The sequence below is a fragment of the Brachypodium distachyon genome, chromosome 1 (genome assembly GCF_000005505.3).
Source record: "Brachypodium distachyon strain Bd21 chromosome 1, Brachypodium_distachyon_v3.0, whole genome shotgun sequence".
Classification (NCBI taxonomy): domain Eukaryota; kingdom Viridiplantae; phylum Streptophyta; class Magnoliopsida; order Poales; family Poaceae; genus Brachypodium; species Brachypodium distachyon.
The window spans coordinates 33,393,904-33,408,174 of record NC_016131.3 but is presented as its reverse complement, the minus strand read 5'-3'; the positions used below and the strand labels follow the sequence as shown (position 1 = coordinate 33,408,174).

General features: G+C 47.2%; 4 protein-coding genes across 6 annotated transcripts; 3 read left to right on the top strand and 1 right to left on the bottom strand.

Annotated features, from left to right (window-relative positions):
• On the top strand, positions 1-5,336 carry LOC100832114. 3 transcript variants are annotated; one of them, XM_024459517.1, is made up of 2 exons: positions 1-1,547; positions 4,832-5,336. In XM_024459517.1, exon 1 carries the CDS (start codon positions 76-78, stop codon positions 1,504-1,506), a length of 1,431 nt encoding a protein of 476 aa, XP_024315285.1. In that variant the 5' UTR covers positions 1-75; the 3' UTR covers positions 1,507-1,547; positions 4,832-5,336. The 3 variants fall into 3 exon arrangements, with proteins under 3 accessions (XP_024315285.1, XP_003563717.1, XP_024315287.1); XM_003563669.4 differs by lacking the exon at positions 4,832-5,336 and adding an exon at positions 3,670-3,784; XM_024459519.1 differs by lacking the exon at positions 4,832-5,336 and adding an exon at positions 3,315-3,453.
• Positions 2,441-3,781, bottom strand: LOC100831517 (1-aminocyclopropane-1-carboxylate oxidase 1). The gene is made up of 3 exons (XM_003563667.4): positions 3,645-3,781; positions 3,333-3,547; positions 2,441-3,217 (listed from the first exon to the last, which is right to left on the bottom strand). The coding sequence occupies exons 1-3, from the start codon at positions 3,744-3,746 to the stop codon at positions 2,653-2,655; spliced, it is 882 nt and encodes a 293-aa protein (XP_003563715.1). The 5' UTR covers positions 3,747-3,781; the 3' UTR covers positions 2,441-2,652.
• Positions 5,337-6,167: 831 nt separating the features above from the next.
• Positions 6,168-7,194, top strand: LOC100824450 (dehydrin DHN3). The gene is made up of 2 exons (XM_010229280.2): positions 6,168-6,472; positions 6,612-7,194. Exons 1-2 carry the CDS (start codon positions 6,281-6,283, stop codon positions 6,909-6,911), a joined length of 492 nt encoding a protein of 163 aa, XP_010227582.1. The 5' UTR covers positions 6,168-6,280; the 3' UTR covers positions 6,912-7,194.
• A 161-nt stretch (positions 7,195-7,355) lies between these two features.
• On the top strand, positions 7,356-9,140 carry LOC100824142. The gene has a single exon (XM_003560589.2). It carries the CDS (start codon positions 7,757-7,759, stop codon positions 8,963-8,965), a length of 1,209 nt encoding a protein of 402 aa, XP_003560637.1. The 5' UTR covers positions 7,356-7,756; the 3' UTR covers positions 8,966-9,140.
• The last annotated feature ends 5,131 nt before the right edge of the window (positions 9,141-14,271 follow it).

The following is a 14,271-nucleotide window of genomic DNA, read 5'->3' as shown; positions in this document are numbered from 1 at the left end:
ACAACTTTTAAATTTATTTATTTTGAGAGGCGGGAATGGCCGCGCTCCCGCTCAACCTCCAAGACACCACTTCCAATGGAGGCGTGGCTGCCGTTGTTCCGCCACCTCCTCACCTCCCCCGCCCCCAACGCCGCTGCCTTCTCCTCCTCCGACCAATGCCCCAGCTCTCTTCCTCCGGCCGCGGCCCTCCTCCGCATCCTTCTCTCCCCGGCGTCCACGCTCCCCGCCGCCGAACCCCCCGCCGTCCTCTTTCAGACCCTCCCTCCTTTGCTCCAGTCCCAGGCACTGTCCTTCCTCTCCTCCTCCGCCCCACTCCTCGACCCGCTCCAGCTCCTCTCCCTCGCTTCCCGTGTCCTGTATGCCCCAACTGGTCAGTATGAATTCTGGGTCTGCCGCGGTGCCCACCACCTGCTCGATAGATTGCGCCATAGAGGCGTTCCTGATGTCTCCGAGGGGTTCATTGAGGAGTTCCACGAGCCACCGCGGTGGCTGAAAGAAGAGGCAGAGCGGGCACGTCCTGTCCTGCCGTGGTTGCCTATTGATTGCCGGAGCGTGACAGCAAGCAGCACTCTTGGCGGTGGGGATTGCCTGGATGGATCTGGGTTGGAGTCTTTTGTGTTGGAGCAAGATGACGACCCGTTGTTGCAGGAGGCTGGTTGTGTTCCGCCTCATCCGGCTCCTCCACTTGGGAGTTTATTTGTTCAGAGGGCGCTATCTCTGCAGAAGGAGATTGTGATGGCAGAGTCTGTTTTGGAAGCTCAGCAGGCGGCGAAGAGTTTGCAGGATATCTGTGTTGAGTCAGGGAATGCTGAGGCAGTGCTTAGCTTAGTACGGCCATGGGAAGCTAATGATGACACTGTAAGGGTTCTGCTTTCAAATATAGTTCTCCACGAAGATGGAATTCACAGCAAAGGGCCATCACTTGTGCTGTGTTCTCTTGTCCTACCGAAGTTACTCGGCCTTCAAAGAGCAGCTTCATCTGTTCTTCTTTCTGCAGCATTGGGTGTCTGCAAACATGACCCAGCAGCTGCACTGGAGGCTATCCTCCTTCCATTAGTTCTTAGAAAGGAGGGGCTAAATGTTCCTCAGTGTGATGTGCTCACACAAATTGTCAAGGATTGCATGCATCCTTTGCATGTCACCGCCTTCTGCCATAGGCTGCTTTCAGGGGAGGAGAGAGAGCGGAGACCAGTATGTATGCCTGAGCACCGGGAGAATATTGGTGGCGATTTGATCTGGACAGAGTCTCTCTTTGCACTATTCTACAGCATTCTCAGTCAAGACATTTGCTTGACACCATGCGCCATTAGGAAGCTAGTGTCCGTGATTGATGAGATGGCCATAAAGTTTTCTAGGTCGCTAAAATTTAGCAACTTTTTGCTATGCTTCATCGGAAAGTGTTGGCATGAATGTGAGAATCACAGAGCGTTGCTTGAGAGAGCTGCTGAGACAACCAACACTTTCCTGACTAAAGCTATATTGGTAAAACTGCAGCCTGCAAGTTGAAGTGGTGTCTTGAAGTGTACATGTACATTCAAATTAACCAAGTATGTAATTTCGTGTAAGAATTGTTTTGTTTAATTTAATATTGACTGCTTTTATAGTTCCAGAAACTACTGAAGATGCCATTCCTATATACAAAATAGCAATTAACCAACTATGAACATCTTATGCACACCAAGTATTGTTGAATATGACTCAAATGCAACAAGATTGTCTTTAAATTTAGGGTGTCCAGTATAAGGAAATAAATATGCCTGTTCAAAACTTGAATGAATTTTAAAGTATAACAATAATCTAAGGTCATTTTCACCCGCCGTTCCTACCCAAGATTATGGTTTTCAATTTGATGTGTCACATGCACACACATGTTCATAGTTTCTGTCCTTGAACTAATTGTTGTAAGATGCAATGCAATGTTATTTACTCCCTCTAATCCTAAATTCTTGACTCAAATTTGCCAAAATATGGATGTATCTATTCTTAAAAAGCGTCTAGATACATTTAATATTTTGACAACAATTTAGGATTAGAGGGAGTATTATGTACATTCTCCGTTCTCTTTTTTTTTCCTGCTATATAACTACTCCCTCCTTTTCACAAAGAATGGTGAACACGTATTTCGAGGTTGAACTTTGACCAACAATTAGACCACTAATTTGTACACTATATGTTATAAATTTATACCGTTGGAAATGTTATTTAAATACGAATCTAATGATATAATTTTTGTAGCACGTAATCCCCATATCATTAGTCTAATTATTGTTCAAAGCAAAACCTCGAAATGTGTGCGTGTCAGTCTTTGTGAAAAGGAGGGAGTATATCATAAGTCATATTAAGCATCACTGCCAAAGTGCCAAATCTACAATGAAATGAAGACATCTTTTTACTAAGCTTTGGTATAAGTTTAATTCTCAGCGTCATTGGCATATTGCCATATCATGATGGCATTGTGCCGTTGTTGTTTGCCAGCCATCTTATATACATTTCAGTTACATAAAAGCAAAGATACAGGTAAACTGAGCAGCTTATTCATCTAGTTTAAAATAAAGACTGACAACACAGTTACACAAATACATAGTTTTGAGTTTTTACAGGGCCACTTGATTTCTTCTTGGTAATGATACATTCAGTGGCTTTTGACCTGAGTCACTTGAAGACCGTCTTTGTAATTTCGAACCTTGATACCTTATCACTGAACTTGCTAGTGGAGTAGAAGTTAAGATAGTCTTGGAAACGGTATTGGCTGGGATACGTAAGCTTTGGAGCTGGGAAGATAATAGCATCTGCACCTGGGTTGTAGAATGTCGCAATAGATAGGCGACTTCCATTCTTATTGGGGAGTACCTGATGGCAAATGCTCTTATAGATTCCATTGCTCATCACTTCAATCTGATCTCCAAGGTTTACAAAAATTCTATTGCCTTCTGTTGGTGGTATTGGGATCCATCTACCATCTTTCTTGAACTCCAAACCTGGGACCAAGTCATCTTGAAATAGAAGTATGATACCGCCGGCATCAGTGTGCCCACGGAGTCCCATTACTAGCTCTGGATGATTACACCTGGGATATTTTGCGACCTTTATGCCTACAGAAGGCTTAGAGAATGCTTTCTTCAAGTAATCCTTGTCCAGCCCAAGATTTTCACTCATGACTTCTGCTAGGCGCTCGGCCAACTTGACTACTTCTTCAGCATATTCAGGAAGTGTAGTACTGCATAGTTAATTCTTTGTATTAGTATGATTTACAAACTTCTAATTCCTAATTTACTGGGACCCAAGTTTTATGTTAATGCTAAGTTTTACTGTAGTTAACGTTGCAAACTCACCGAAGCAGCTGAGGAATATCATGAATGTTTGATTCTGGCTGATGATGATACATGCAACTGCACTCCCAGTCAACATTTGAGGCACCTTTGTCAGAACCAAGGGTTTTTGCCATCTCAGAACTGTAGAAGTTCTTCTCAATGTCTTGCTCGTAGTGTTTATTCACCAATGATTTTATTTTGTCCATGAGTTCATCATTGACTCCATGGTTCTCGAGCTGAAATGAAGTTATCAAGCATGACAAATTACAATAGTGAGAAAGTAGAATGTAAATCTGTTTTATCAATATAACGATCTAATATTTTCTTACTTACCCAAAAGAATCCCCATTGTGCACAGGCATCATGGAGAAGAGAAAGTGTAGCTGACCTCTTCTTGCCATGCAGCTCATCCATCTTTATAACTGGAATTTCCATTTCCTGAAACACTAGAGTAGGGAAGTCTAACCAAATGTGTTACTCTTCTCAACTTGATCTGCTACAGCTACAGCAAGCTAGGTATTTATAGTGGCTTGGATATGATTGTTGATAAATATAATTTTTCAGATTTCGATACATGCTGTGATTAGGGAATGGAATAAATCTTGCTTGCTTATGATGCATTTGTAAAATCAGGTCCAGGTACATTTCACTACTGCCATGTGCTAAGTACATAACTTGTCTAGTATCCTTCAGCACTAACCACCATCATGGTTGACTTATGAGTTACACATGATGCCTCTTTGTTCATCCTGTTTTACTTCCATATAAAAAGGAATAGCAGTGGCAGCCATCTAATTTAGATTACTAACTGTCTGTTGGATTCACCCTCTTTGGATCTGCTTGCTGCCCTGAATTCTGGTGGTAATGTTACCGTGGCACAGATTGGGGAGGAGTAAAATCTCAGTTTGGAGATCTTTCAGGTCAAATTAATCATTGCAGTTAGTTTTGACTTTGTGATTCAGTGCATGAAGACATGTTCGGCGGAGTCAACCACAAATACATTAATCCATCCTCGAACAAATTGTTGCATTTTCTTACGTAGATGCAAGCCTAGATTTTCTCAGGGATTTGCTAGATCTTGTTTGCAAAATTTTAAACACCACTTGTTAGTAGTATTCTGCAAATCAGTAGATTAGCTTCTTTTTTCCGAAAAGGAGGGCATACCCCGGCCTCTGTATATCAGTTGATTAGCTAACCTTTACACTAGTGTTATGGACTAGACTATTCCTTCTTGACCACTTATCAACTGTGTAATTATTATAGGTCTCGTCTCATAGACTTGAGCTATTTCTGGAAAGAGTTGCTGTTGTTTAGTCCCCACCTCCTAACGGCAGCATGCCTTAGCTTACCTTATTTCTGCATGACTGCATCGACTTCCAAGTTTATTCCATATGTCAGTCTCACACAATGTCTTGTTTTGTCTGAAGTCTAATTGCGTCACCCCAAATTTCTTTCACAGTCCTTGATGTTTACAATGTTTGGTACCTTATGAAATGCAGTAAAAATCTGTTTTCTCGCAGGGCTAAGATATGGCGGTTTATTCAGTGTCTCAATTTCCATGGAACACTGCTGGACCCAACCGTAGTTCCCTGAGATGGCCAACCAGCGGTTTCTAAAACAAAATGCACCTGGAGTCTGAACTGCACAGGACACCACCCATACACTTGTAGCTTTGTTGCTGCTGTGCTTGACTCGGTTGGTACTTGCTCTTGTCGATGCCTGTGGTAAACGTAACCTCCGACTCCCTGTCCTGTTTATTACTTATTAGTGTCGTTCGGGCACATCTTTTCTTGATTGTGTGACTGGAAGTAAACACTCTGTAAATCTGCTTTGCTGGCTCCATCATTCTTTCATTGGATCGGAGGTGAACAGATCAGTTGGTAGTAAGGAGAAAGCTGAAGCATCTCGATGGCTCGAACCCCAGAAGCATTTCTGGCTGCTGGACTGCAGATGGGAGTAGAACTTAGATGCGACCTGCCAATCTGGGATTGACAGATGTTCCTTTTTTTTAGGGGAGGGCCTTTTCCTTCTTCGAGAAACGAGGGTTGGGGGTAGGATGGATAGTTACCTGCTTTAGGTCGCAGACGAATTGCACAGGGCCACAGGCCCGCCCGGCCCACGTGATCCGGTGGAACAAGCCGATTTGCACGCGCGGTGCCGGAGTCCCGATTTGCCGCCCAAGCGGACCCGATTTGCCCCAGTGACTCAATTTCTGGGCTGTGGCCCGTCAGAACTGCTTTCTGGGCTGGTCTAGTAGGCTTTACTCCGTTCAACGGGGTGATATTTCTTATGATTTACTCTCCCGTACCATGTTCGAAATATTACATGTACCTAGAGATATTTTAATATATAAATACGTCTATATTTAATCATGAGTCACTTAATACGAGATGGATGGAGTATGATTTTTGAGTAAATAGTTTTTCAAAAAAATAAAATAAAGTTTTTAGCGCAAACGAAGTACCTCATGGCCGATCTAACCCCATTTCCTTTGTTCACCCACCTTCATGTCGTATCGTACCATGGAACTTGACAACTCTTATGCGATCTATTGAACAAACTCAATTTTAATTTCTTTTTTTCTTTTCCTGTTTCAAATGGGAATTCAGATGTCGTGGGCCATTTTCCATTTTGCGAGCGAACGATAGTTGTCATCCTCCCCAAATGTGTCATCGAGCATGTTTCCAGAATAAGCTGAGACGTGGCGACTCCGACGCGTCTAGTGCCTGCACACGTCTGGCTAGTCACCAGTTCCTGCCTGCCGGCCCACTCCTGTGACCACACGTAGCTGCCTACCGTGGCGCTCGAATCCCTATCCCCTCCGCCTCGAACTGCTTATAAATCGGGGCCCCGGCTTCACTTCCCTCCACCAGTCCACAGACACAGCCACGAATTTGCAGTGTACGCAGTTCTAGTAAACAAGAACCACATTTCCTGAGGGTGTACGATCAGTGAAGCGTTTGTGCAAGATGGAGTACCAGGGCCAGCACGGTCAGGCGACAAACCGCGTGGACGAGTACGGCAACCCGGTGGCCGGACACGGCAGCACGACGGCCGGCATCGGCACCGGCGCGGCCGCCGGCGGGCATTTCCAGCCTTCGAGGGAGGAGCACAAGACCGGCGGGATCCTTCACCGCTCCGGCAGCTCCAGCTCCAGCTCGGTGCGTATTTACTTCTTGCTCAACACTAGAGACTTTCTTGTAGCATGAATAACGTTTTTTTTGAGAGATTAGCATGAATAACGTCGTCCATGCTTCATTGTTTTTTATCTCGATCTAATCACTCTTTCTGTGGTGACAGTCTGAGGACGATGGCATGGGCGGAAGGAGGAAGAAGGGGATCAAGGATAAGATCAAGGAGAAGCTCCCTGGTGGTGGCCACAAAGACGGGCAGCAGACCACGGCGACCGGTGGCACCTACGGGCAGCAAACAGGCCATACTGGGGTTGCTGGCACCGGGGCGCATGGCACCGGCACCGGCACCGGCGGCACTTACGGGCAGCATGGGCACACCGGGGTGACCGGAACTGGGACCGACGGCACCGGCGAGAAGAAGGGCATCATGGACAAGATTAAGGAGAAGCTGCCTGGCCAGCACTGAGCGCCTCGCAGTCGCAGGTTGCCTAGCTCGACTTGTGAGAGTTGAGCTACGTATAGTACCAGCTGGCCACCCTCTGAGAATAATATACTGTAATAAGATGAAGAAGAATAAAATTCCCACGATCACATGTACTGTTATACTGAGAGTAGAGTCTGTACCGTGGGATTTATACCGGACGTCGTTGTGTAAATTTCCTTTTAATTTGTTTGAATCGTGAATCGTATATGTATGTTCACATGTACACTGTGTTCTTCTGTTCAGAACTTGAGATATATTTTATCTACCTCGTCCTGACATTTGATGTGTTCGGTTGGAGAGTATGTTTGTTGGTGTCCGGTTGGTGCTCAAATTTGTCCTGCTAGCCTGACAATAAAGTTACAACTAAAATGTACTAGCAATAAGTTACATCTTGGTTGTAAGTCTGACCAAGTACCAAGGATTTTAATTTCAATTCAGACCTTCAAATCAGTAAGATGAAGTGAGACGAAGGAGAGGCTTCGGTAGTTTGGGGAGATAACGAGAGCAGGGGAGGAAGGGGCGACTGACCGAATCCAGCGTTTCTGTTCAGTCAGCCTGGCTGACGATCAACCACGACGCATCACGCATGTATATATGGCGAACCACTAAGCCGGCACCAATACAGAGTACCTAATCGAGTTCATGCAGATCACCGTGCCGCCCTGATCGAAGCCCCTTCCATTCTTCATGTCATGCTCCCCACTACTGCTAAACAAAGTCAAACCCTCCATTTCTTTTAAGCGCCCCGCGCGTCGTAAACCCCCCATCAGTTCAGTTCACGCAGCATTAGCCCACCCATACGTCGGAGCACGAAATTAACACCGACCATGCAGTCCCAGGAGGCCTCGGAATCGCCAGCGCCAGCAACAGAGGCCCCACGAGAGGCCGGAGCTTCGGGAGACGAGAGCCCGGCGTCGGCGTCGGCGTCCATGGAGGAGAACGAGCGGCAAATCCCCGTGGACCCGGTGTCGCTGCGGCAGCTGGGCATGGTAATGACCGACGCGGACTCGCCGCTCTCGGCGCCGTCCGTGCTCACGGAGATGGTGGCGCAGTCGTCGTCCCCGCTCCGCCGGCCCACCTTCGTCGGTGCCAGCCTCCCCTGCTCCGCCGCCTCCTCCCCTGTCCACAGCGCAGCCAAGCGGGAAGACGATCGTATCCCAGTGATGCCGGCCACGCGGCCCAGCCTCGCCACGGTCACCGCCCTGCGCTCCCTCGCCCGGCAGCACTCCGCCGCGCTCGCCCACTACGTCGCGTCCCCGTCCCCGTCCGCGGCGCCGGTCGCGCTCACCAGGAGCGCGTCGCGCGCCGAGGGGAGGTCCATGGCGCCGCACGACGACGAGGACGACGTCGGGACTGGTGTTCCGGAGCAGGAGGAGAGCTTCACGTGCGGCGCGCTGTGCATGTTCATCCCGGGCTTCTCCAGGAGGAAGCAGCCGGGCGCGGCAGGAGCCGCCGCCGCTGCCGTCGTGTCGAGCGTGCAGAGGCAGCAGTCGGCCACGGCGAGGCGGTCGCGGAGCAGCGTCGTGTCAAGGCTGGCGTCGCTGGAGAGGTTCGAGTGCGGGTCATGGAGCCCGGCGCCCCCGCCCCCGCCGCCGCAGCCTGCCACGGTCGTCACGGCCGCGCACGACGTCGTGGCGAGCTTCGCGCTGGGGGCGGCCAAGGTCAGCAGCTGCGCGGCGTACGATGACGATGCGGACGCGCCGGTCAAGATGGCGTTCGTGTTCGACGGCGAGCCGATGGCTCCGAGGGGCGTCCTGATGATGAAGAAGTCGGCGTCGCAGCGGCAGGAGCCGGTCATGAAGACGATGGCTGCCTGCGGCGGCGAGCCGAGGGGGATCCTGAAGAAGTCGGCGTCGACGCGGCAGCTGCAGAAGCAGGACTCGGACTCGGCGGCAACCCCTTGCAGGCCGTCGTCGGCGTCGCAGCGGCACGTCAGGTTCTCGACGGCGTCCCCGTCGTCGTCCCCCTGCATCACGCCGCGCCTGGCGAGGGCCAGGGCGGAGTTCAACGCCTTCATGGAGGCGCAGATGGCCTAGATTGTTTTGTTTCGCGGCGTGCCGCGCGTACGCGTGTTCCGTGCTTGTTTGATTGTGCATATATTGCACTTCAAGCATAAACAGCCCCGCCGTTGATTCTGGGGTGTTTCGATGGATATATATACTCCCTCCATTCCACAAATAATGTCACGCACTTATTTTAAAATTTTACTTTGACCAACAATTAGACTAATGATTTGAAGTTTATGTGTTACAAAAACTATATCATTCGATTCATATTTCAAAAATCTTTCCAACGATATAAAATTTGTAACATATAATCTACGTGCAATTGGTCTAATCATTGGTCAAAATTCGACCTCAAAAAACGTGTGCTCCATTCTTTGTGAAAAGGAGAGAGTATAGAGGAAGGATGTGTTTTATGCCGGAGAGTTCAAACACAAAATCTATTTATCGTGAAGACGCACACATGACACCCATGGAACCACGACGTAGAAGCAGAGAAAAGTATATTTTTCGTCCATCAAATAACAGCAAAGTTTAGAAATGGTTTCTTTACTCAAAATCGTATACATTTGGTCCTTCGATTGCCAAAGCTGGACACTTTTAGTCACTCTTCCGGTTTTTGACGGTTTTGATTCTACCTGCCATGATTTTTCTAACAAAAATCACGCCGGTTTCCACTATGCATAGTCAGGGATCAAATGTATAAAATCTCGAGTTCAGGGACCATGTCTAAGAGGAATCTAATGTCATCGAGGCATCCAATGTGAAAAATTTGGGGGGGGGGGGGGGGGGGGAACCTGCTCAACCTGAAGTCAAAACCGTGCAAAATTCAAGAGGGAAACCAAAGTATCCGATTTACCCAATTGAGGGACCAAATGTATACGGTTTTGATTTTAGGGACCATTTCTAGACTTTACTGCTAATCGATGGACTAAAATATACTTTTCTGAAACTTCAAATCTGTAGATTATTTTAGATAGCACGTTCTCTTTTTCCTTTTATACTAAGTTCTAGTTTTGTTCCTTGGTAAAAAAAAGTTCTAGGTTTGTTCCTTGGTAAACAAAAGTTCTTGTTTTGTTCTCTTGGAAAAAAAAAATAGTTTTGTTCGAACTCAAAATGTATTAAAGTTCGAGCACGACTAGCCACTTGATCCCTTCACGTGGCAGGGGCAAGCTCCGACTGTGACTTCTTCTCGGTGTGGAGTCAACGCCTGAGAATTACAGTCGTGGGAAGAGGATCTGGCAAAAGGGGATTTGGTTTTTCTTCACGCGTGAGGTTTGTGTGCAAGGGAGAGATTTACGGGGGAGGGGGTTTATTGCAAAAGTTTGTCACTTGAGCTTGTCAGCAAGTGGGTCCCGTATGTCATGATACGTGCCATGCCAACAAAGTATGTAGCCACTTCCATATAGAATCGTATTCTATCGTATTTCGCAGCTCGATGGCCTGCGTGGCCGTATTCTGAGTTCGATGACTAGATTGCACGGTAAACAAAAGTTTAGTGACTAATGGTGCATTTCAATCATTTTCTAGTAACATGCTCCAGCTTCTTGGTTCCTGCCACCATATGCTGTTCACTTCAGCATGGGCAACCAACTGATAGAAAACCGTTAAAAATTAGAATTTTTTTTTTGGGTGTGTTGCCAGTGATTATTTTGATATTGGAAATGTGTTGCACATGTCGCGTACAATTTTCGATTTACTTTGTTACAATGAATGGTGGTTTGTTACATACGTTTTTGTCCTAAATAGATATGACTAAAATGTTGCAAAGTTATACGTGAGACCGGTGTTGCGCTGATGTTGCGGATGCGAATTATTTTGGTACGCGAGAGTTTCTGTGTTGAGACAATTGGAAAACCGAGATATGGGCTTTTAAGTAGATTGAATGACTCGGTCTCAAAGCATCGGTCTCATTGCTTGCGACGGTCCGGTTAATCGACTTGAAAAGCAATGATTTATGCGATGGTGCTTCTTAAGATGAGGTAAATGCACCCGCGGTTCTATTATTATTGAGTTGGTGCCATTATGGTCTTAAAATTATGAAATTGCACATTTAAATTCTAACTTTATTTAAAGTGGCTAATCCAAGGTCCCAAGGTTGCTCTGGCACGTTTGACCTTTCTACGTGGCTCGTTCACCCAATACAGGTTAGCAAGAGGGCTCACAGATCATAACCAATGTCAATTTAATTTAGCAGAAACCTCCTCGCGAAAGAGTCATCTCTCTTATTTCTCCCCTCGTTTCCCTTCTGCGAGGGGGTTGATGATAAATTACATTGCCATTGAAAATGGTCTGCGGCTCCTTGGCTGACATGTATCGGGTCAACGAGCCACGTAGGCGGGTCAAACATGCTAGAACCAGCTTAGAACCTCGCATGAGCCACTTAAATAAAACTAGAACCTAAGTGTACAATTTTGATAATTTAGAGCTAAAATGATATCAACCAATAATAATATTAGAACCACCAATGCATTTATCTCTACGATCGGCTACCACCTTCTTTTCTTTGACTGCGGGTTTCAACTCGAACTACTCAGCGGCGTGCCCCACGTACCGACGTACGCGTTCGCAGCGGCGCCAACTCGTGCGCGGGGCGCCCCCGTACGCGCCAACTTCCTGCGACGCCGGGCAGCCACGGCCTAAACGCGGTAGCAACTGGGCCATTGTGGGCCCAAGCAGCAGCGCACCAACCATCCGAACAAAACGGTGCATGTTGCAGCGGCCGGTTCTCAAAAAATAAAAATAAAATGCAGCAGCGGCCGAGTTGTTCGGCACAAAAATCCAGCCGATGAAAGCTAAAAAATGGCCTTATTGCTACACTGGATTATCCTCGCCTAATTACCTATTGTCCACATTGTCGGTTTAATTGGGCTCAGTTACCAGATTAAATGTGTCCATTTGCCAAATTATCCACATCTAGTTGCCAGATTATCCGCACCTAATGACCGGGTTATCCACACCTACTTGTTAGTTTAACTGTGAGCGCTTGCCGGATTAATTATGGCTACTTGTCAAGATAACTATGCCGACTAGCTAGGTTAACTAAATCCAGATTATTTGCACCTACTTGTAAGTTTCTCCACACTTAATTGCCAGGTTAACTAAACCTACATGTCGGCTTCTCCGCACTTAATTGTAGGTTAACTATGACGACTTGCGGTTAACTAAATCTACTTACCAGATTGTTTGCACCTACATGCCGACGTCTCCACACTTAATTGTCAGGTTAAGTAAGCCTAGTTATCAGACTATTTGTGCCTACTTGTCGGCTTCTTCACACTTAATTTTTAGGTTAACTAAGCCTATTTGCCAGATTATGTGCGCCTACTTGTCGGCTTCTTCACACTTAATTAATTGCCAGGTTAACTAAGCATACTTGCCAGATTATTTGCGCCTACCTGCCGGCTTTTCCACACTTAATTGTTAGGTTAACTAAGTCTACTTGTCAGATTATTTGCGCCTGCCTGCCGGCTTCTCCACAATTAATTGCCAGGTTAACCAAGTCTACTTGCCAAAATATTTACGCCTCCATGCCAGCTTTTCCACACTTAATTGTCAGGTTAATTCAGCCTACTTGCCAGATTATTTGCGCCTACCTGCCGGCTTCTTCGCACTTAATTGTCAGGTTAACTCAGCCTACTTGCCGGATTATTTGCGCCTACTTGCCGGCTTCTTCGCACTTAATTGCCAAGTTAACTAAGCCTACTTGCCAGATTATTTGCGCCTACATGTCAGCTTCTCCGCACTTAATTGCCAGGTTAACTAAGCCTACTTGCCGGATTATTTGCGTCTACCTGCTGGCTTCTGCACACTTAATTGTCAGGTTAATTAAGCCTACTTGCCAGATTATTTGTGCCTAGGTGCCGGCTTCTCCACACTTAATTGCCAGGTTAACTAAGACTAATTGCCGACTTTTCCACACTTAATTTTCAGGTTAACTAATAAGCCTACTTGCGGATTATTTACTAAGCCTACTTGCTAAATTATTTGCGTCTACTGCCGGCTTCTCTACACTTAATTGACAAGTTAACTAAGCTTACTTGCCATAATTTACGTCTACTTGCCGGCTTCTCCACACTTAATTGTCAGGTTATCTAAGCTATTTGCCAGATTATTTGCGCCTACGTATTGGCTTCTCCACACTTAATTGTTAGGTTAATCAAGGCTTTTTGCCAAATGATTTGCGTCTACTTACCGATTTCTCCAAATTTAATTATCAAATTAACTATACCCACTTGTCAGGTTGTTCACACCTGACTGCCAAATTGAGAAAAAGCCACGGGTGTACATGGTTCCCAAATCACCTCACACCTTTTGAACTACACTATGTGGACCAGAACAAATAACACCAAGGCTGAAGAGGGAAGAATGAAAAAATCTACAGCAAAACGCATGCAGAATAGATGCAACGAAACCTAAAGAGATACTAAAAATGTCAGGCCGCATTTGGCAGGGGCCAGGGGTGGAGACGAGCATGCCAAGCCGATGAGCCGTATGCTACTAGACAAAGTGGAAGTCGATCTACCTAGCGGAATCGAGTCATCGGGGCTGGCCGCACGGCACGCGATGGAGTTGACGATTACGGCGTCCGGTCGGTCGATCTGCCTAGCGGAATCGGGCCATCGAGGCCGGCCGCACGGCACGCGATGGAGTGGACGATTGCGGCGTTCGGTCGGTCGATCTGCGGCGACCTAGTCCAGCAGCTCGCCGGCGTCCCGTCAACCCCCTCTCAGCCTCAGGCAAGACGCCGCTTCTCCCGGTGGCCGCCGGCCCACTGCCTTGCGCTGCACCTGCACCGCCGCCGACGCCCGCGCCCTGCTCGGGGTTTGGGGGCAGCGTGCGCTCTTGCTCCGAGGCGACGCCTGGGCCCGCTGCTCTGACGACGATCCTTCGCCGCGGCCGGCCCTGCTCTCCGCGTTGCGGCCGCTCCAGTCCCTGTTTCTCCGCCTATGCGGTCGCGCCCTTGCTCCAATCGGGAGGAGAACGAGAGAGCGCTATCGACTTATCGAGTAGAGGGAGAGGGGATCGGGGTGGGTGGGGAACGCTTCGAGAATGGAGACGTATCAACCGCAGTAGAAGAAGGAATCGGTGGCAGTTTAGATGGACGGACCAAGCCACGCCGTAAGATAAGACCAAGTGAGGCGCGTGCCTCACTTAGAATCTCCGAACAATCGGTTTGTATTATTTCTTTTGTGTTTTTCTGTGTGTAAATCTTCAAAACATACTTCCTCGGTCCCATATTAAGTGATTTTCTGTTACATATATATAGACACTTTTTATGCATAGATATATTTATATTTGAACAAATTTGAATACATCTTTTCTATTGTCTCGAGTAA